We start from the raw sequence: 22,627 nt of genomic DNA, 5'->3' as shown, positions 1-22,627 counted from the left end.
CCTGGTCCCAGCCACCGCCCCAGGAACTTCCCCCGCCGCAGGGGCCGAAGTCGAGAGCAGGGATGGAGAAGTGGACCCGCGCGGGTGGACTCCGGGGCGCGGTGGGACTCCTGAGCGCGGGGGGACTCCGAGGCGCGGGTGGACTGTGGGGCGCGGGTACCGTCTCGCAGCGACCTCTGTCGGCGGCTCTGGGGATGGCCCGCATCTGTCTGCGTGTACCTGGTATACGTGCAGGTACGTGTTCCTGTTCACGTGCAGACTGGGCGGGGGGTGGGGGGGTCCACACCGGTGTACACCTTTGCATACCTCTTAGCAACTTGAAATTCCACCACGAGAGATATCTTTATTCCGCTATTCCTGTGCATCCGCACGGAGCCCCTAGGGCCATAGATTTGTGTGCAAATGAAATGAGGATGTAGTCTGGGTGCCCAAGGGGGGGGTGCCTTGAGTGTGGTTGTCTGTATGCCTCCCTGAGGGTATTTCACTTTCTGCTCCCATCCGCCCCTATGACCGAGTACCTATGAGCACAGGATGTGCACATATTTGAGTCTTATTAGTGGTACACACAGTTTTATCATCTCCCCAGGGCTGTGTCTGTATGAAATGTGCATGGATGTCTGTGTGCACGCGTGTGTTCCCACTCGGGGAATGTGGGGAGAGGTGCATGGAGCCAAGATGGGTGGTAAATAGTATGTTTCTGAAATTAAAGGACTAATGTGGAGGAAGGCGCCCCAGATGTACTATACCCTTTGCCCTTCATCTCATCCTGTCTGACTTGGGAAGAACCAGGATTTTGCTTTTAAGCCCTTGGGCATACAGTTGTTCCATCCTGACATGAACTCAGCCTCCCGTCTGACCGCCCCTTGGCCTTCCTTCTTCCTCGATCTGTGGAACCCAGGGAATCTGCCTAGTGCTGTCTCTAAGCACCTTGGCCATGATGTAAACCCAAAGAAATTAGCATCTCCATCTCCTTCCTTTTCCCCACCCAAAAGTCATTTCCTCTTAGTTCATTACCTGGGATTTTGATGTCTATGTTCCCTCCTCGTTATTGATACACACACAGAGAGAGACAAACAAAAAAGGAACTTCTTGAAATTCCCCCAGAAGGTTTTGAGAGTTGTTTTCAATGTTGCAACAAGTCAGTTTCTAGTTTAAGTTTCCATCAGAAAGGAGTAGAGTATATAAGCTCCAGTAGCAGCAACAGCAGCAGAAGAAACAACATCTGTTTCAGGGCCATTGGACTCTACGTCCTGCCCAGAGCAAGGTAAGCACTTCCCAAGCCCCTGCCTCCCTCCCCTCCCTGTGGGCCTGCAGCTGTCCAGGTGTAGAAACCGTTAGTGTGCTACCCCAGGACCTGGCAGCAGGGAGTTGGTGGATTCCTGGAAGCCTCCCTGGTGAGTCACCTGCTGGAACATTAGTGAAAACTTAGTACTTTAAGGACTGATGTAGTGTCCATTTTAAAAGCCAACTAATAATAACTGTATAGCAAGATCTGTGTGTATGCATAGTTTATGGAAATGTTTGTTTTATCTTATTTTGAAGTGGTGTGTATTGATGTATAAAAGTATATTCCAAAATGTTAATGCCCATCAGTTAAAGTGGGCATTAACTAAGAGCTAAAGTGAGTGGTGCCTGCCTTACTATTGAAATTTTTAAAAAGCCTTTCATGCATTCCTTAAAGTAATTGAATTCATAATTATAACAATGTTATAAATCAGACTTGCTCCCATAATTGTGATGGTCTTGGTCGTCAGTTGTGATATCAACCAAAATGATAGCTGGGTTCTCCATTCTTGTGGCTTAACTAACTTTGGCCCCACTTAAAAAATGAAAAGCTATTATTGCTTCCTGAAGAGTTTTTAAATCTGTGAGAAGGGGGAAAAAAGGTTAACCTTTACTGTACTGGTATCTGATACTTGCCCAGGTAAAATTCTGTGCAGCAACAATGTCATTTTAACAGAGGGATTACTAAACCCCAGGTGATGACCCACTTTTTCAAACAAGGAATTTCAAGATACTAGATGGAATGTGGGTAACCTCTTAGAGGTTAGTTTACTGGAATCTGAAATTGTATGATTTCCATACATTCCTTCATTCTACTAATAAGTCATGGAACCCCTCTATGCTGGACTCTGGGGGTAAAGTGCAAAACAAGATAGACATGATCCATGACATAAGAGAGTTCACTCAGTGTGGCAGAGAAGACAAACAGTAAAGAAGAGCCTGTGTTGTTGCCATTGTAGTAAATGCTATGGAAGGAGGGGAGCAAATAGTGGGTCCTGACTTCATCTAGGCGCCATGACACTTTACATGAATTATGTCACTAACTCCTTACCACAGTAGCATGCCCATTTTATAGATCAGGAGTGTGGGGCTTAAAGAAGCCAAGTGACTCACCCAGAGTCATATAGCTAATAAGTGGAAGAGCTGGGATGACAGTTATAGAAGTCTGCCTGGCCCTTAAACCGGGGATCTTTGCATGTGCCACCCATGCCATCTGTGACTATATCTTTTTATTCTTTAATAATAACTACCTTTTCTAATTAAAGGTAACAAACAAAATAAAACTTGAAAAAGAGATGCCCACCCAAGTGTCATTGGCATGCTGATGTTGGTACCAGTGTTGGGAAGCCCTTAGCATACCCCAGGAAGTAGGAGTGTGTAACGTGGGGTCCCTTTGTCCTTCATACAAGGGTTTCAAGAGTTTAGAAAACCTATGAAATTGCACACACAAAAATTTGTTTTAATCATCAAGACTCTCAAACTTACCATGCTGAGGAAATGTGGGCTGAGGGGTAGCACTCCCTAGTATCAGCTGATCGGCCAGAGAGCCAAAGGAGAAGACCCACCACCATCACCTCTCCTGGACAGTGCTCTGTGGTTTCAAATGTAGGTGATACTAAAATGGGAGTCGTTTCTTAGAACCATGGCCAGGGTTCCCTTGACCCTGAAGTGCAGTTCACCTGAGATTGTCAAATGCATCTGAGGCATGCAGAGGAAGTGCTGGGCACACAGCTAGTGGGAAAACCTCAGCGTAAGTGGGTATAAAGAAATCACCAGGAGATGCCAGGAATCTCCACTCTTTGACTTCCAGTGTGCCAGCCTCTGGGTTTTACAGGCCCATGTAATTGCAGTACCTCTGTGCGCATTTCCCTACTGCCTAGAATGACTTTCTTGACTATCCATGATATATAAAACACAGAGATACCAAACTGTTCCCATAACTCTTCCTCTAGGTTCAAGTTAATATATTATTAGTTGCCTTCCGTAATATGTTATCTCATTGCCTTTCCCAACAAGCCTTTGAGATAAGTATTATGTCCATTGTATAGACAAAGAGACTGAGGCTCAGAGAGTAACTTGGCCAACAAGTTGCTCCCACTGCTCAACAGCAAATGAGCGGCGGGACCAAAATTCAAGCCTGTGTCTGTTTAACTTCAAGCCTGTGAATGTACTAACCGGTGCCCTGTGCCAGCTAGTACTTTGCTACAGTCATAACCTAGACTGAAGTGATAGCCATGCCCCTAAAACTCCATGCTGTGGTGACAGCACTGAACAGTGTCCAAGAAGGCTTGACTTCTAGTCCTGTCTTTGCCACTCACAAACTTTATAAGGGAATAAAGTACATAGCAAGGTCCCCCTAGGGTTAGCAGCGGTTCTGACAAAGCTGTGATTTGTCAATATTCAGTCACCCAACCCAGGAATGCTCATTTTTAAGGTATTTGATTGAAACAGTTGAGCATTGCCCTTCATATAATTTAAAACAGTGGTTTCAGAACCGCTTTCCTCCAGACCATGGGTGCTCTGCAAGGTGAATGGAGTTGTTTCAGAATGTTTCAATAATCATCTCTACCTCATTTGTAAGTGGCATGTAATTCTTGCAATCTGAAGATTTTCATAAACCCTGGATACTAACCTAGACTGGTTTCTGTATCAGATGGCGGCTGATTTAACATAACATTATGCATTTCATTATTTCATGGTGGATATATGAATATGTTGTGGGCTTTTCCCAATGAACACTTTGATTTTCAGGGGTTCTGGACCCTGAACATGGGTGAAACTAGTGGTTCTCAAGGTGTGGTCTCGGCGCCAGCAGCATCTGCTTCACCTGGAAACTTTCTAGAAATGCATATTCTCAGGCCCTCATCCCTGCTGAATCAGACACTCTGGGAGTGGGACTCAGCCGTCTGTTGTAGCAGTGCTTCCAGGTTATCCTGACAGTCACTCAAATTGTAGAACCACTAGGTTCTCTATATGGGAGAGAGTAATCTTTGAACTTGTAAAACAAGAGAAGCTAAACCCCTACAAGCAAGGGCTGGTGACTAGGTCATTGCCAGAACTTGAAAGTTCGCCTCTGTATTACCTTTCCTGTCCCTAACCCAAGTCCTTCAGTTCTGGGTGCTCCAGCACACACTGCTTTGTGCTGCAGTGATACAGATGTGTGGCTTATCTCCCCAGCTGGCAGGGAGGTATTTAACACACTGACTTAATAAATATTTATTGAGTAAAAGTATTTGCTCCTAGGAAGCAGGATCCAGGTAAGCCCTTTTTTACTCTCTCAACTGCTTCTAGCCCAGTGCTCTTTATGTAGTAAGCACTAAATAAACAACTGCTAGATGTTGATCCAGAAAGTCACATTCCTTCTCTAAGCTTTAAGTTTCTCATCGTAAAAATAAGAGGATTATATCAGATGGCTTGCCTTAGGTCTCTTACAACTCCACAGCCCCAAATAACCTATGGTTCTCTATCTGGAGATGTTCTTCTCCACAGACTGCCATAGAACTCCTGTAATTTACTTAGTATTTGCTTGACAGTATGGAGAAGAAAGGGGAGAATCAAGATTTTATTTAAAAAAAAAAAGTAGCTAGAATGTGTATATGGTTCAGAAAGGTAACAAGAATTATTGACATTCTTTCTTCTCTTCTTCCTTCCTCCTCCTTCTCTTTTCCTCCTTCTCTTCCCCCTGCTTCTCTCCCTTCTTACAGATGTGTCACCAGCAGTTGGTCATCTCTTGGCTTTCCCTGGTTTTTCTGGCATCTCCCCTCGCGGCCATATGGGAACTGAAGAAAGATGGTAACCAGCCTCTCATTATTCTCTGTGGAGGCCCCACTTCTAAGCCAGGACTCTTGGGCAGCCACTGGTGGGAAATCAAACTGAAATGGGCAACCGTGCACTGGGTCCTCTAGAGAAAGCCATCACTCTGGGAAAATGCAATGCCATATCTCTCTTTTCCACCTTCATGGTATCTATATTGTTTGGTTTTCACATTGGATGACATTGGTACACTATGGTGGGGAAAGACATATGATATTTTCCAGTAGTACTAAAAACCAGCTGTTTCACACAATTAAAATTCCAAAGTAGAGGATTTGCAAAGTATAACAACTGTGTTCATTTCTCATTCCACCACATGATACTGCCCCCTCAGTTGGCACTGTGATGACTTACCTCTGACCAAGCACTTTGGAGGAAGCATAGGATTCAGACTCACATTGACTTGGGTTCAAGTCCTAGGTCTGTCAATGACTGGTTATGTGACTTCGAGCTGGGTCACCTCTGATCCTGAATTTCCTCAACTGTAAACTGGATGTTACAAAGTGGATGCCTACCACATGGGTTATTTAATGGCTTAATGAATGCAGAATACAACTCGACAGATAGTAAAGTGAAAGTAAATGTCAGCTAGTATTACTATTTTGGTTGTTTAAAATATCTCTCATGATTCAAGAGATTCTTTTTATTATCCCAATGATCAGTAAAAATTATTAGTAGACTAATAGAATAGTTAATGGTAAAATAAGGAGTTCTGCCTATCCTTCTAGTATCTCACACTCAGTAAATGTACATTCTGACCATTGGCTGTACCTGAAAGACCCTCAGACTTTTATCACTGAAGCCAACATCATAATGTTGGCGATTACTATCTTTAATTGTATAATAATTATAGTTAATGTTTATTGAGTGCAGTGTCTCACTTAATTCTCACAAGAGCCATATGAAGTAGAGACTGTCTGTATCCCATTTTATAAATGTTGGAAACGGAGGCCAGAGAGATTAAGTAACTTGCCCAATGTCACATACCTGGTAAGGGTGGAACAGGGACTTGATCCCAATTCTGTCTTGCTTCAAAGCTGGTGCACTTAAATTTGTGAAAACATTTTTACAAAGACATGAAGTAATTTTTTCCCAGGTCTTTGGAGAGCTCAATAAGAGGAAACGGACATAAATTAAGGATGAAAATATTTCAGCTGATGATCAGAAATAATCTTTTGATATTCTGGAGAGTACCATCTTGAAATGGGTACCTGAAAGAAATTTGGGACCACTCCTCTCTTCTCAAGGATTTCAGGAAGACAGAATCCAGCCACCCCTTCTCCATGAGGGTTTGAGAGATTTAGATACTCTCTTAAGTAAAGGCAAAGGCCTGAGCTAGGGGTATATGGCAGATCCCTTCCAACCCTGGGATTGTTAGCGAGCTCAGGAACCTTGGCCCTGGCATATTTGACCGCTTAGTGACTTCTGATTTGGTAAACCACAGAAATTCCAGAAAATCAGTGTGAGAAACTCTCCGAGGTGTGACTTAGGAGGGCAGATGATGCAGTGAGGCTAAGTGCCAGGTTCTTGATGCTTCTCTTCAGCTTTCCTCCTGCAGCTGTTTTCCCTGGTGTTGAGCAAACGTCTTCTAGGGCTTCTGAGCCTCAGTTGGGACAGGAAAATAACCATGCTGTTCAGGTGTCACGGGGACAAAAAAAAAAAAAAAACAAGAAAAAGCCAAAAGTGCCGCATGGTTTTACATCAGCACAGCTACTCATTTCCCCAGAGTTGGACCCCAAATGCTTTTGACCTCTTATTTTTGTTATCCATTCAGTCCTTATAATCCGACTGATGTAAAGTGAAAACTTTATATTCTACAGTGCCTTACATCTGGACGCCAATAACAAGAACCACCATTTATAAAGCATGTAAGGGCACTGTGTTAAGCTCTTATGTGAATGAGCTTGTATAATCCACATATCTACCTTCTAAAGCAAGGGCTAATATTTTTCTCACTTTAAAGATGATGACACTGAGGCTTAGAGTAGTTGAATGTCTTGCCGAAGGCCACAAGACTGGAGCAAGGGCTAGAGCTGCTTCTAAATCCAGGCCTCTGCTACTCCAAAATCCAGGCTCTCAACCACTGTGACTCATAAACTTGAGCAGGCATCAACACCATCTGGAGAGCTTAAAAACCATATGACTAAATCCATCCCAATGTTTCTGATTCAGCAGCTTAGAATTTGCATTTCTGATCTATTCCCAGGTGATGCTGCTGATGGTGTTTCATCGATCATGCTTTGGGAACTACTACATTAAACAATTCTATTCAATTAATAATTTATGCATGGATAAAAAAATGAATGAAGCTTTGCTATGACACACTCTGAAATACTATACTAAGCCATTCCTCAAAGGCCAGTTTAGACACTAGCATTAGGCATCCCTTGCAAAGCCCTAGAGACAAAAGGTCTGAGCTGTAGCCCTTGTACTTCTGACTTGATGTGACCACGCTTAGATCCTTGGCCTCAGTACCCTTCTTCATTAAATGGGAAGACTAAGATCTACTGGACTGCTTCATAAAAGTGTAAGATAGCTAAAAATAACAATAATAATAATACAGAGAGAATGAAAATCTCCATTGGTGATTTAAAACAGAGGGAACTAAATCCTTAAATATCCATGGAAAATTGTACAGAGAGTTTCTCTGTACAGTTGGCTGACTCCTCAGTCTATAAGTAACAATAACTAACACAGAATTTACTGTGTGGCAGACACTGTGCTAAGTACTTTACATGCTTTTTTTTTTTCATTTAATCCTCAGTCAAATGTATGGCAGATACTGTTATTATTATCATTTTACAGATGAGGAAACTGAGGCTCATGATAATTAAATACCTTGTTCCAAATCCCCCAGCTGGTTAGTGGAGACAGGATTACAGTCTCGGTTAGTTGTTCTCAACATCCTGAGCTTTTAATGACTATGTTATTCTGCTAAATATTGTACCCTGCCGTATTCTCTATGAAACTGAAATTGTGCTGGAAGTTTCTCTCCCCCAGACCTTTGGCAAAGAGTATTGTGCTGTTTGCAGTTTTTGGTATATTAAGGTGTTTCCAATCTACTAAATAATAAAGGTTACTATTAAAGGCAGCCTTCCAGTCAATGAGTCGATGGCAGCTATAAAACTCTTTGTTTCTCTTTTCCTTGACCTTGAGCCCAAGCAGGGTCTAATGCCTTGAGATCATCTCAGCAAGCATTTGCCAAACACTTGTTGTAAACAAGGTTGTGTTTAGGCAATGGGGATGCCAAAAGGGTTAATAAAACACAGTCCCAGAGTTCCTGGAGCTTACAGCCTAGTTCTCCACTTCCTGTGCATTCCAGTTTATGTCGTAGAATTGGATTGGTACCCGGATGCCCCTGGAGAAATGGTGGTCCTTACATGTGACACCCCTGAAGAAGATGGTATCACCTGGACCTTGGACAAGAGCAGTGAGGTCTTAGGCTCTGGCAAAACCCTGACCATCCAAGTCAAAGAGTTTGGAGATGCTGGCCAGTACACCTGTCACAAAGGAGGCGAGGTTCTAAGCCATTCGCTCCTGCTGCTTCACAAAAAGGAAGATGGAATTTGGTCCACTGATATTTTAAAGGACCAGAAAGGTAATTCTATGCCCTTGGATAGTATCAGTTTTCTCTTTCGTTTATAAGAGTTAAAAACAACAACAACAACAACAAATTGACAAGCCAAGTCATGATAAGTGTAGTTAATGAATATCAAGTCTCTTATTGATGTTAATTGATGTTAACCTCCATTTTTCTTTGCTTTCCTGGACCCTTTGGGTTATCAACCATCAAAATCTCATATTAAGGGAGTTTCATGGTCAGTCTGAATGTTTAGCCTGATGTTTTCTTTAAATAATGGTGATATTATTTAATGGCTAATGGAAATTAACCAATAGTGTATCACTCTGCACTGGGGTGATAGCCTTCAAAAAATGAATGCCTCTGCCAGGCATATTAGGTGTGTAGGGTACTCTGCAGAATCAACACCCCACTGGGACCCTCCCAATCCTTATGGAGCTACCCCAGAGGGAACACATGGAAGAACTTCACCCTGTACCATCTGGTGACCTGTGATTCATCACAATCAAAACCTTTCTGCAAAAAACTCCTAGATATTGAATTTTTGTTCTTTTCAAATCCAGAACCCAAAAATAAGACCTTTCTAAGATGCGAGGCCAAGAATTATTCTGGACGTTTCACCTGCTGGTGGCTGACAACAATCAGTACTGATTTGACATTCAGTGTCAAAAGCAGCAGAGGGTGAGTGAAACTGCTCTGGTTTCTCAGCATTTTGCTAGAACTATTTCATTAAGAAATTAAGGGCAACCTCTCAGTGACCTATCAGTTAATGATAAGGGGAAAAGCAAAGTCAAACCCATGTTTTTTTCAACCACCCTTCCTTGTCTACATTGAAGAAAGAACGTGGAGATTTTAGCCAATTGCTTGAATAAATATATGTGTTAAGGCAGGATATTATTGGGAACTGAGAATAGTCTCTGCTGTGTTTGAACCCACTCATCCAAATTGCCTGGCCATGCTTCCTGAAGGCTCATAGCACCAAAGAAAGGGATAAAAGGAGAATTCAAAGCTACAAACGACTTGCTGAAATTGCACCTTGAGTCAAAAACAAGAGCTCCAGGGCGTAGATCTTAGGGGCCCTGAAGCAGACTCCAAAACTCGATGAGGCCTCCCAAAATTTTCCCAGGGCCACCTCAACTCCTTTTACTTCTGCTGACACCACTAATCTGAAGTTCGCTGTTGGTCCAATACACTTGGACTTTCCATAAGAAAGCAACTTCCATAAATACAAGACCTATGTGTTAACCCCCATGTGGCTTACTTTAATCATCACCTAAGCAAACCCCAGGTGATCATCCTGACTTTACCATTATTTCACTGAGTAAATTAAGCATTGGGGTCTCACTTTTTCATCTTTAAAAGGAAAATGCTTCCTAAAGAAATGTTTCTCCAAGTGCATAAAGACATAATCAGCAGAGGAATGGTTAAATAAAACATGCTACACTATACTCTTGCTTAAAGTGCAGTCATTGAAATGGATAACCCAACCCATGTGTTTTGTCATGGAGAGCTCCCCATAATATGTTCAGAGGGAAAAGGATGGTTACGTAATCATATGTATACAATTTGATCCTAGTTCATAAAAATAAAATCTATATGTATATTTATAAGTAAAATATATATATAAAATGTGGATATACAATTATCTTGAATATTCATTGAAAAAGTTCTGGCCAGGCACAGTGGCTCACACCTGAAATCCTAACTCTTTGGGAGGCTGAGGCAGAATGATTGCTTGAGGCTAGAAGTTCAAGACCAGCCTAGGCAACATAGTGAGACCCTATCTCAGAAAATACTAAAAATAAAAAAATTAGGTGGGTGTGGTGGCACACACCTGTAGTCCCAGCTACTTGGGAGGCAGAGGGAGGGGATCACTTGAGCCTAGGAGTTTGAGGCTACAGTGAGGTCTGATTCCACCACTGTACTCCAGCCTGGGTGACAGAGCAAGACCCTGTCTCTTAAAAAAAAAAAAAAGAGAGAGAGTGAGAGAGAGAGAGAGAAAGAAAAAGAAAAAGGAAGGTCTGGAAGGGTACAACAAGCTATTATTAGTACTTATACCTGCAGAGAGCAGTTAAGGATGAAGGAGACATACACTTCTTTCCTTTATATGGATCTTTATCATCTTTACTTTTATAATTAGTGTGTACTGATTTGTCTATTTATTTTATAATTAAAATGGGAAAAAATGAATTTAAGTTTTTAACATGGGGGTTTAATAATCAGAGATTCTAGATCTAAAACAAACAAACAAAAACTTCCATATTCATTTAGTCCAGAGACATGTAAGTGCTCTTGAAGCTAAGCTTTTTCTCCTGGGGAAGGCAGTTTCTTACCCTCTGGGTAGAACTCAGCCCAGTTGGAGAAAGTGTGTCCTTGGACAACAGTTGAGGCCTTACCTGCCTTACTGGCTACAATCACTAGGAACTCTCTCCCCAATATGTAACACAGGCTAATTTCTGTCTTTGACTTCAGCTCTTCTGATCTCCAAGGGGTGACGTGCGGAGCTGCTACACTCTCTGCAGAGAGGATCAGAGGGGACAACAAGGAGTATGAGTACTCAGTGGAGTGCCAGGAGGATAGTGCCTGCCCAGCTGCTGAGGAGAGGCTGCCCATTGAGGTCATGGTGGATGCCATTCACAAGCTGAAGTATGAAAACTACACCAGCAGCTTCTTCATCAGGGACATCAGTGAGTTTTGGATGATTATATGTACTCCATAAGGAAAGATACTATTTGTCACAAGTTCACAACTCCCCATGCACAGGGGTAGGTGGTTGATAAGCATTATCTCTTTTATTCTGCATCCAAAAACAAAATACGATGTAGATACTGTTATCTGCATTTTAAGGAAGAGGAAATTGAGTCTTAGAAAAGTTAAGCAACTTGCCCCAGATCTCAGATCTTACAGCTAGCAGTTCAAATCCAGATCCGCTCCACTAGAGCTGCTCTTTGCTGCACTTTGATTCAGCTGCCAGGTAGTTTCCATGATGAATCCCAGAGCCTAATCAAGCATAATATTCATATTCAGAACCAGGGCTTCCCTACTAACGGCAATTATTCCCAACCAATCTTTCCTTAGCATTTGAAAAGGGACTTCTTTCTTAGAAATATAAACCCTTCCAAAATGGACATCTATTTTTTTTAATTGGCAGATAGGGATTTCACCATAAGTCATTTCCTTTACTATTTATTCATTGACCAGGCAGCATGATAAAGTGTAATAGAACCAGAGAACTTGCTTCAAAACTTACGGAGGGTTTGTACTTGGTGGGTGGAGTCTAGTTCACATAGGGTGGCCAAGGAAGGCCCCTCTGAGGAGGTGACATTTAGGTGACACCAAAAGGAAAGATGTCAGTTGTGTTAAGAGCAGAGGGAAGCATATTTGCAAAGCACCTGCTAGGAGCCATGATCTTTGTGTGGAGCAGAGCCAGGCCTACAGAGCCCAACCACACACCCTAGCATGTCTCCCCCTGTTCTTATCTAGAAGACCTAATTGAGGAAGGAGTCTTTGTGAAACTCACTGCTGTATCCTTCATGCATAGTCCGGTGGCTGGAACATAATGGGTGCTCAGTATTTATGGAATAAACAAGCAAATTGAGCATAGAGACAATTGACTATAACTGCTCCAAGACATGTCCTCACCAAAAGCTATGAAAAGACAAAAGAAAGGGCAGTAAATCTATCATCTCATCCCTAGGGAGAGGCTCAGCTCAGTTCCATATTCAGTGCAAAGTGAGGGATTAGCACAGAGAGGGTGGTCCTTCAATGCATGGCCCATAACCATTAAAGCAGAGGTCTTCTCACTGTGCAGTCCCATCTGATTGTTCAGTGGTGAGGATTCTGAGCATCTCTCAGATCCTGCAATAAATGTGGATCTGAGATGTGGCCATTGAAGAACAACTGCCTTCCCGAGGCACCAGCGTGAGCACCTGTGGCAGAGGTGCCTCACATTTGCCATCCAGGTGCTCACAGAAGTTAAGTAACTATCCAGTGGACTCACAGCTGATCAAAGGTGCAAGTGAGATCATAAGCCAAAACCACTGAACTCTAAAGCCTTATTAGGAGAATAAAGCGTGTTTATCCTCTTCCACAGTCAAACCCGACCCACCCAAGAACTTGCAGCTGAAGCCATTAAAGAATTCTCGGCAGGTGGAAGTCAGCTGGGAGTACCCTGACACCTGGAGTACTCCACATTCCTACTTCTCCCTGACCTTCTGCGTTCAGGTCCAGGGCAAGAGCAAGAGAGAAAAGGTAAGAAGTGATTCAGGTGCAGTATATTCCTTGGTCAGTTTTATGGAGGCCCACCATAAAGTGAGAAGATGAATGATGATAATAACAACTACATCCATGTATCACTTAACAACAGGGATACATTCTGAGAAATTCATCTTTAGGCGGTTATATCATTGTGCAAACATATATGGTGTGCCCACACAAACCTAGATGGTATAGCCTACTACACATCTAGGCTTTATGGTATAGCCTATTGCTCCTAGGCTGCAAACCTGTACAGCATGTTCCTGTACTGAATACTGTAGGCAATTACAACACAATGGTTTGTATATCTAAACAGAAAAGATACAGCAAAAGTACAATATTATAACAATATAGGACCACTGGTCATATACGTGATCCTTCTTTGACTGAAATGTTATTATGTGATGCATAATTACTTTTCTTAGCATTTTTCTACGTGTCTAGAGCCGTGCCAAGGGTTTTCCATGTTTATTTCACTTAATCTACAAAATTAACCCAACAAAGGCAGCTGATGTTATTCTTGGTTTTTTACCCCCTTTTTTGTGGAAAAGAGCCTTTCCTTTTTTCCAGAAACTGTGGCAAGGTAAAGCAAAGCTATAGCTGATGCAGGAATTTTGTGTAGGTGTTAGCAGCACTGCCCTCACTGCGTGCTCATTGGACAGTAGCCCAACCCCAAGAAAAGGATGGTTGGTAGCCAGTAGTATTATCATCATTCCACAAGTGATTGAAGACTCAGAGAGGTTAAGTGACTTTCCCAAGGTCACCCAGCTAGGAAATGACATAACCAGGACACAAACTCAATCTGCCAGACAGAAAGGCCATGCACGTAACCACTCCACTACCTCTGATGTTGGTCACTGATCTTGGCACTCAGAATTAGTCCTGATAGAGGAGACCTGGGCTCCAGAAGCCTAAAATTGTTGTTTCAACTGAGTGCATGTAATGAACGATAGAACAGGCAAGAGATATTGCACCCAAAATGGATAGCTCCTGGCTGTTCCAGATATTATAAAATTATTTTACTAAACAGAATGTCTACACTTATAGAGGCTAACATATTGGCTTCCCAGCTTCCTCGCCTTACAGCAGAATTCCTTTGCCTGTTGCAAGGTTCCAGAGGCCCTTTTGTACAGCCCCAGACTCCTTTCACCCCACTTTTAAAATTAGACAAAGCCCTAATTCAGCATAGCATTTAGCATGTGGTAGAAATTCAGTGAGCTAGTTACTCTCTGGGAAAAAAATTAGGTGGGGAGGCTATCCTGGAATAGATATTTACCTAAATATTATTTTACATCTTGGCAAGTACTTTCCCTATTTAAGATCTGTATGATTAATAGGTGATATTGAGTGCTTCCTATGTGCTAAAGACTTGCTAAGAGTTTGACATGATTTCTACCTTGAACTACAATTCTATGAAGTAGGCATTATTGTTATCCCTATTTATAAGTGAACAAACAGACACAGAGAACCTAAGACATTTTCCTGAAGTTACACAGCTATTAAGTAGCAGTGCCAGGATTTGAAGGCAAGTTTTCCGATGAAATGATCAGGATATGATATTTCTGAATATCTCAGGGATGGCTAGAGCAAATCTGTCTCTCTCTCAACCATCAGCTCAGGACTGGGTGACTGGCCATGGGGCCTTGAGGCAAGGCAACTGTGATAGAAAGATGAAAGTTGGGCCAAACGATTTCTCCCTCAAGAGCTTACAAAGTACAAAAGCTGCACCTACATGTGGAGTGTCTGCCAGTAGGTGGTGCAAGTTCTACGCACGCCTCTATGAATTGCAAGCGCAGTGCCCTAAGACCAAGATGGGCTTGTTTAGGGAGAGTATGCGTTGCAGAAATAGGCTCGGCTTACCCTGTGACTATGTTGCCAAGGGGACTTCACAACTTTCCTTCTCTTCTGCAGAAAGATAGAGTCTTCACGGACAAGACCTCAGCCACGGTCATCTGCCGCAAAAATGCCAGCTTTAGCGTGCGGGCCCAGGACCGCTACTATAGCTCATCTTGGAGTGAATGGGCATCTGTGCCCTGCAATTAGGTAAGCAGGCCCTCAAAGCCCAGCCCAGACCTGCACTCTCAGTGCACCTGGGTGCAGGGATATGATTGGGGGCTGTGTTGGAGAGGAAAGGGGGATGGAGTGGCCGGCACCCAGTTGCCAGAATCAGAAACATACATTTATTCACTAACAGGTATTTATTTGGTGCCTGCATTATGTAGGACACTGTGCTGGCCACAGGGATATTGCAGGAAAGAAAACAGACCTGGGTTCTGGCCTCCTAAAGAGAAAGGCAAAGAAGAGAGAGAGGTAGCCAGGAGGCAGAGCATGGAGGACTTGCAAGCTTGCAGGACTCAGAACCTTGTTCTGGAGGCCCTGGGCCCTGAAAACCACTGAAGGGTTTTCAGCAAGGAAGTAACACAATCAGATATTATTTTAAGAAAACTCTCAAGAAAGCCTCTGGCAAGCATAGCACCAGCCAAATTCCAGGCCACATAAGGAAGGCCTGGGCCTTCTGGCATGAAATCCCCGAAACCCAGTTGCCCAGGATCGTATGTTGTGAGAAATAAGAAGAGTTTGCTGTTACAATGTCCCCCCACACCGACTTTTGGCATTCTCTTCCAGGTTCTGATCCCAGGATGAAAATTTGGAGGAAAAGTGGAAGATACTAAGCCAAATGTTTAAAGACACAACGGAATAGACCCAAAAAGATATTTTCTATCTGATTTGCTTTAAAAAGTTTTTTTTTAGGATCACAATGATATCTTTGCTGTATTTGTATAGTTAGATGCTAAATGCTCATTGAAACAATCAGCTAATTTATGTATAGATTTTCCAGCTCTCAAGTTGCCATGGGCCTTCATGCTATTTAAATATTTAAGTAATTTATGTATTTATTAGTGTATTACTGTTATTTAACATTTGTGTGCCAGGATGTATTGAATGTTTCATACTCTCATGACCCGATCCATCAGGATCAGTCCCTATTATGTAAAATGTGAATTTAATTTTATTTATACTGACAACTTTTCAAGCAAGGCTGCAAGTACATCAGTTTTATGACAATCAGGAAGAATGCAGTGTTCTGATACCAGTGCCATCATATACTTGTGATGGACAGGAACGCAAGAGATACTTAAATGGAAAGCTGACAATGCAAACCTGTTGAGAAGATCCAGGAGAACAAGATGCTACTTCCCATGTCTGTGAAGACTTCCTGGAGATGGTGTTGATAAAGCAATTTAGGGCCACTTGCACTTCTAAGCAAGTTTAATCTTGGGATGCCTTAATTTTAAAAGGGCTAGAAAAAAATGATTGACCAGCCTGGGAAACATAACAAGACCCCTTCTCTACAAAAAATTTAAAAATTAGCCAGGCGTGGTGGCTCATGCTTGTGGTCCCAGTTATTCAGGAGGATGAGGCAGGAGGATCTCTTGAGCCCAAGGGGTCAAGGCTACGGTGAGCCGTGATTGTGCCACTGCATACCAGCCTAGGTGACAGAATGAGACCCTGTCTCAAAAAAAAAAAAAAGATTGAAATTAAAATCCAGCTTTGGCTTCCATGGCAGTCCTCACCCCCACCTCTCTAAAATACACAGGAGGATGACACAGAAACACCGTGTCTGGAAGGCAAAAAGATCTTAAGATTCAAGAGAGAGGACAAGTAGTTATGGCTAAGGACATGAAATTGTCAGAATTGCAGGTGGCTTCTTAACAGCCATGTGAGAAGCAGACAGATGCAAAGAAAATCTGGAATCCTTTTCTCATTAGCATGAATGAACCTGATACACAATTATGAGCAGAAAGTATGGCTCCATGAAGGTGCTACTTTTAAGTAATGTATGTGCTTTCTGTAAAGTGATTACATTTGTTTTATTTGTTTATTTATTTATTTATTTTTGCATTCCGAGGCTGAACTAATAAAAACTCTTCTTTATAATCATATTTTGGGCATTCTCAGCTGATTTGAGTACTCTGCTTGCAAGTCTACCAGGGGTGCATTTTTTCCCCTATCATTTAAGAATTGCCCTTTCTTGAAGTGATCTCATTCCAAATTTTGCAGAATTGCTCTTTCCCCTTAGAGTATTTCCACAGTCAGTGTCTTCCTGAGCTCAGGGGATGTCCCTGTAATCCGACCAGGAAGGATCCTTTGCAAGGGCACTGAACTGCATTGTGACTTTTTTAGAGCACAAATGCTCTCACTTCTTCCACCCTCTATCCTGGAATCGACTCTACTGGTATCCCCAGAATCATGAAATAAAACTCTAACCTGGTACAGCCATGGACATCTCAGCTCTTAGGTCTAGCTCTAGTATTTATTGAGGGTTTGCCATATATATGGACATATGCTAGCCCTCGGGGTTGGGAAGTTTCAAAAAACCTTGCATTGTGTCTCCCAAACAGTGCCCACTCCTGACACTGCTTATAAGACAGGATGAAAAGTTAACTTCACTATCATTAAATGCTAAAATGTTCAGGATATATGGTATCCTGGGGTGAGAATGAAAAAGAAGGATCTGTGTAACCCAGCACCATCCAGAAAGACTCATCAGAGAAGCGAGGGTGCCAGCTTTGGGCTAAAGAATGGGCAGGGCCTGCCAATTCCCCTTGGTGCTTCTCATGGAAGGAGCAGATGGTGGGATCAGAGGGAATGCAGTCCAATTTCCTGCTATCCCAAAAATCCAAGTGTACACATTCAGGCTTCCTTGCAATGGCAGGGTAATTATAACAGGGGCGATTGTTTACATTCCTGATTTTCAGTGTCCCCTGGAGCCCTATGCTACTCTGTTCCTGGCCTGGAGGAATGGTGGGTGGCATCTGTCATTCTATGCCAACCTTGGGAGCATATGGTCCCATGTTGTAAGCCCACACTTGACAGCATATGGTTGTTAATAACAAGTGTTTGTCCCCCTACAGGGTCTTTCCTCTACAGTTACCAAAGTACTTAATGGATATTTAATGAACAACACTAACCAGATTTTTAAAAAATAAATAACTAATCACATTTCATAAGCACTGAGAACTGGGACCTTTCTCCAAATTTCTGGCCAGCCTGGGGCAGAGCTGAGATGTTCTGGCTCCCACCTTGCCCAGTGCTTTTGTGACATGACCTCTTAGCATTTGATTAATTTCAGTGCATGCAACGCAGAGTTTTTCTTCTTTAAAGATAGTCTCCAGGACTGTCCTTTTTATTGTAAATCTAGCCACTACAAAATGTATTAAATGTCTAAGCTAAAGATCTCAGGACTGGGAATCAGAGGAGCAGACGCTAGTCCCAACTATGGTTACGTAACAAGTCTGTTACGTAACCATGTGACCTTGAGCAGGGTCTTGGAAACAGCCTGCTGGTTTTCCAATCAATACTCATTCCCAACCGTTTTCTCCCCTGATGCCCTCTTCAGCTCTAAATGTTGGTAAGTTTAGCGACCACTTTTTCAGCCACCTTTGTTGCCCAGCAAAGCCAAAACACCGAGTTCTGGCCAATGAGATATAAGAAAATTCTGCTGGGAGGGTTGCTGAGAAGCTTTGTCTTTTCTGATGGAAGACAGAGCAATGGCTAGCATCACCCTTTCCTTCCTTCCTCCTCTCCTGAGCAGAAAAAAATCTCGAGAATCTTCAGAGGACACCTTGTGCCCAGCATGAAAGCCATCATGCAAAAAACTCAAGCTAGAGACTCCAGGCCAGGCACTGTGGCTCATGCCTGTAATCTCAGCACTTTGAGAGGCTGAGGTGGGCAGATCACCTGAGGTCAGGGGTTCAAGACTAGCCTGGTCAACATAGTGAAACCCCATCTCTACCAAAAAAATACAAAAATTAGCTGGGCATGGTGGTACACTCCTATAATCCCAGCTACATGGGAGGCTGAGGCAGGAGAATCGCTTGGACCCAAGAAGCAGAGGTCGCAGTAAGCAAAGATCACACAATTGCACTCCAGCCTGGGCAACAGAGTGAGACTTTGTCTCAAAAAAAAAAAAAAAGAAAAGAAAAAAGCAAGACTCCAGACCCTCACGGTATCACGGAGCAGCTGAACCAACCACTCTATCTACCTACCCCAGATTTCCTGACACGTGAGAAAGACAGATCCATATTTGTTTCTCTTTTATTGCGGTGAAATATTCATAATATAAAATGTCGCATTTTAACCATTTTCAGGTGTACAGTTCAGTGGCATTAAATACATCCATATTGTTGTGCAACCATCACTCCACCCATCACCAGAACTATTTAATCAGACCCCCATCTATGAGAGGCTGCTGGCCAAGTCAGAAAAAGGACCCATGCCAGCACAGGAAGAAACCTGGGGCTTGGTGTCAGAAAATCTGGTTCTGCCCCTCATGGCTGGCATGGGCCTGGTGAAGACATGGAGCACTCGATTTCCAGTGACATCAGGTGGGGATTTGGTGATACCCTGCTTCACTGACCTCTGTGAGGTGTAAAACAAGTGAGGACATAAACCTGCAGGCCCCCCTCTGAAATCTTCAAGTGTCATACCCTTAGGAGTCCATATCCCTGCTCCCATGCTCAAAAAGAAAGTGAGAAAACTAAGCGCCAAATGCAGCCATAGAAGATACCTCACTAGGTCCCTAGCAACCCTGTGCAGGAGGAATTCTCATCCCATTATTACAGACAAGGAAACTGTGGCCAAGGTCCCTGTTCCAAGGGCAGCCTGAGCATCAGCAGGACTCACCTGAAGGTGGGGAGAGGTTGGCGGATCCCACAGGAAAGCATCTCTACTGTCCTTTCATTCAGTATTTTTGGAGTCCCTGGTACTGTCTCTGTCCCTGGCACCATCCTCAACTTTTTGGATACAGGGGTGAATAAGCCCCTTCCTTCCCATGGTTTCTCATCTCCAAAGGACCAAATGCTTGAATTCTAAGCACTGGAGGCCACTTCCTAAGGATCAAGGGCACTATTACATGAAATAAATAATTGGTGGTCACAGTGCCTGGCTCACAGGAAGCACTCAGTGAATGGCAGCTATGTCCACTGACTAGCTGTGATCTTGAAACAAGCTACTTAACATCTTCAAGCCTCAGTTTTCTCATCCTTCAAATGGAAAGATAGTACCTACCTCATAGTGTGGTTGTGAGGATCAAATGAAATAATGTTCAAAAATTGCTTTAAAAGGTACCTGATCCAATAAGTAAAAGCTTATTGTAAAGTAAAATGTACCTGATCCAATAACTAAAAGCTTATTGTTATTAGTTTTATTGTGCTATTTAGAACCTGAAAGAAGTATAATTCTGGACCCTGTGCTTCTTGCAAGGTTTAGAGGATGAAGGGGTGGTTTTTACCTGGCCTTGGTGTCTCTGAGAACCGGGTTGGCATGGAGGAATCATTAATCAGCCAGTGGGGATGAGAAAGCTGGTCCAGTCTGTTAGCAGATTTAAAAGCCTCTCTGGTGTAAAATCCCTTTCTTATAAATGAAATCGTCAAAACGTCCCCATATGGGGGTATCAAGATGCCGTGAACCCCATTCTTGCTTTCAGGGCTTGTACAGTCTGGTGAGAAACAGAAAAGGGAAATGGTGGTGAATATAATAAAATATAACCTGGCTGCTGGCTGGATTAAAGATATGTGCACCATAAATATTTCTTTTTACAAAGGTTTCCATCTCCCTGGAGGAGCCCTTTCATTCCCTTTCACCTTCTCTGGATGTAATTTAATTTGGCATAATCTTACCAATTCACCTTACCTACAAATCAGACTCTAATCATCTCTGTTTCATTTCAGTATAGCCCTTCTTCTAGGGCGGCGTTTGGGAGCAAAATGTATCTGGACAAGACTTTCTCCAGAGGGTCATATTATACCAAGGAAATGAATTCCCTCTCTCAAGCTCATAAACCGCAAAAATAAAATCAGCATTCTGGCTGAAGGCGGAGGAAACCAGGCGCGCATACAGAAAACCCTCCTTCGGCGGGAAGCGCTGGGCGGAGCTGATTTGCATTTACCTTCACGCAGGCCCGGGTTCCGCAGAAGGCGCAGTGCGTTCTGGCAGCGCGCCCGCCCGCCGCGGTCATGCGCAGCTACTCCACCCGGTGGATGCTAGCGTGTGACGGGCTGCAGGGCCCTGCAGCTGCTCACAGAGCTCCCCCGTCTCCTTTCATAAGGAGCACCATCCCTTCACTTCTATCCATTAGGCTGCTTGCAAAAGGAGCTAACCCTGGCGTGGGGGATTCCAAGGAACTGAATATTCTGCCAGTGGCTCGGGGGTTTGGTGAAGAGGGAAAGTCGAGGGACGAATCTTGGGTAAGCCACAGTGTTCAGTGAGCTTCCTCCTTCCCACGACCAACATACAGATAGGTGTAATGAAGCTGAAATGACAGCAAGAGCAACAACACCTGGAAGGAGTCCAGAGCGCAGCGGTGTGCACTTGATCCTGAAGCAAGGAGACTGGGCTCACACCTGGGCTCACCACTTACCAGCTCTGTGCTCTTAGGCAATTCCTTATCTCTTTGTGTGTGTGTGTCCTCACCTCTAAAACAAGTATGCTAATAGTGCCACCATCTACTGGGTGCTGTGGGGGTTAAATGAGTCAAGGCTCACAGGACCCAGTGCTCCATCGCCCAGGCTGGAGTGCAGTGGCACAATCAAAGCTCACGGCAGCTTCTCACCTGCAGCCTCAAACTCCTGGGCTCAAGCGATTCTCCCGCCTCACTCTCCTGCGATTGTTTTTCTCAGAGCAGGCCAACAAGGAGAGGCAATCCTAAAGCCCACTTCTTTTTCCCTCCCCATGAATATGAAGGTTGACTTTGGACATGTACAGAAGCCTTCCAGTCCTAACTCAGAAAGCTATGTCCTTCCAGCCACCAGCCGTTTGCTGGGCATATGGCCACCACACAGCAGTGACATCTCCCTGGAATCACAGCACTCAGAGCAACGCCCTATTTCAGCAAATTATTGCATGGGTTTCTGCTCAACGTTGTAGAACATCCTCCAGCCATGGCTTGTCCATGTCCCTGAAACTCCTCTTTATTGAGTGTTTGGGGTGTTTAAGGGTTAACCAGCCCAATGGTCCCCCAACTTGTTTGAGCCAGGGTCCCTTTGTTCAAATGGAAATCTTAAACACAATTCCAAGATACACACGAATTGGGGAGTATGGTGGCCAAAGGGGCTTTAGTTGCATCTGCAACGTTCTAATTTCTTACAAGGAAAATATAGTATAGTATATTTTTTGCATAATTAAAAATTAGTTTTTTTATAAAGTCCTATATATAAAGTAGGCAAAAGCAGAGCTGCTCTGGCTGGAGCCTCACACCCACTCATTCCCTGACCCCTATTCACCACTGAGAGCCCTAAGGCCTCTTCTCAACACTCCTAAATTCTGCAGAACAGTTTTATAGATGACAAAACTGAAGGACAGAGTTTGGTGCCGTGCCCAAACACCAGGATTAATGCCAGGGCTCAAATTTGAGCCTGGGTCTCCTGACTCCCATTTTGGCAGTTCCTGTTTGAATTCCCGGAAGATGGCCAACTAAAGACACTTTCTTTTCAACTTTTCATTCTGAATTCATTTCAGACTTAGAAAAATATGGCCAAAATAGTTCACAGAAGTCCCATATTACTATCACCCAGGTTTCTCTAATGTTAACATAAACATGGTATAGTTATCCAAAACAGGAAATTAACATTGGTCAATACTACTACCTAATAGATAGACCTTATTCGAATTTTGCTAATTTTTCCACCAATG

At 43.3% G+C, this 22,627-nt stretch overlaps 1 protein-coding gene and 1 non-coding gene across 2 annotated transcripts; one reads left to right on the top strand and one right to left on the bottom strand.

The window, feature by feature from the left end:
- Positions 1-1,163: 1,163 nt before the first annotated feature.
- IL12B (interleukin 12B) lies at positions 1,164-16,878 on the top strand. The gene is made up of 8 exons (XM_032158517.1): positions 1,164-1,264; positions 4,989-5,076; positions 8,420-8,695; positions 9,241-9,358; positions 11,150-11,364; positions 12,771-12,928; positions 14,846-14,977; positions 15,560-16,878. The coding sequence occupies exons 2-7, from the start codon at positions 4,989-4,991 to the stop codon at positions 14,975-14,977; spliced, it is 987 nt and encodes a 328-aa protein (XP_032014408.1). The 5' UTR covers positions 1,164-1,264; the 3' UTR covers positions 15,560-16,878.
- On the bottom strand, positions 13,497-13,622 carry LOC116472096 (U4atac minor spliceosomal RNA). The gene has a single exon (XR_004249004.1). It is a non-coding gene; the product is annotated as a U4atac minor spliceosomal RNA (small nuclear RNA).
- Positions 16,879-22,627: the final 5,749 nt, after the last annotated feature.

This window comes from Hylobates moloch, unplaced genomic scaffold (genome assembly GCF_009828535.3).
Source record: "Hylobates moloch isolate HMO894 unplaced genomic scaffold, HMol_V3 SCAFFOLD_6, whole genome shotgun sequence".
NCBI lineage: Eukaryota > Metazoa > Chordata > Mammalia > Primates > Hylobatidae > Hylobates > Hylobates moloch.
This window is presented reverse-complemented; position numbering and strand designations above follow the sequence as displayed.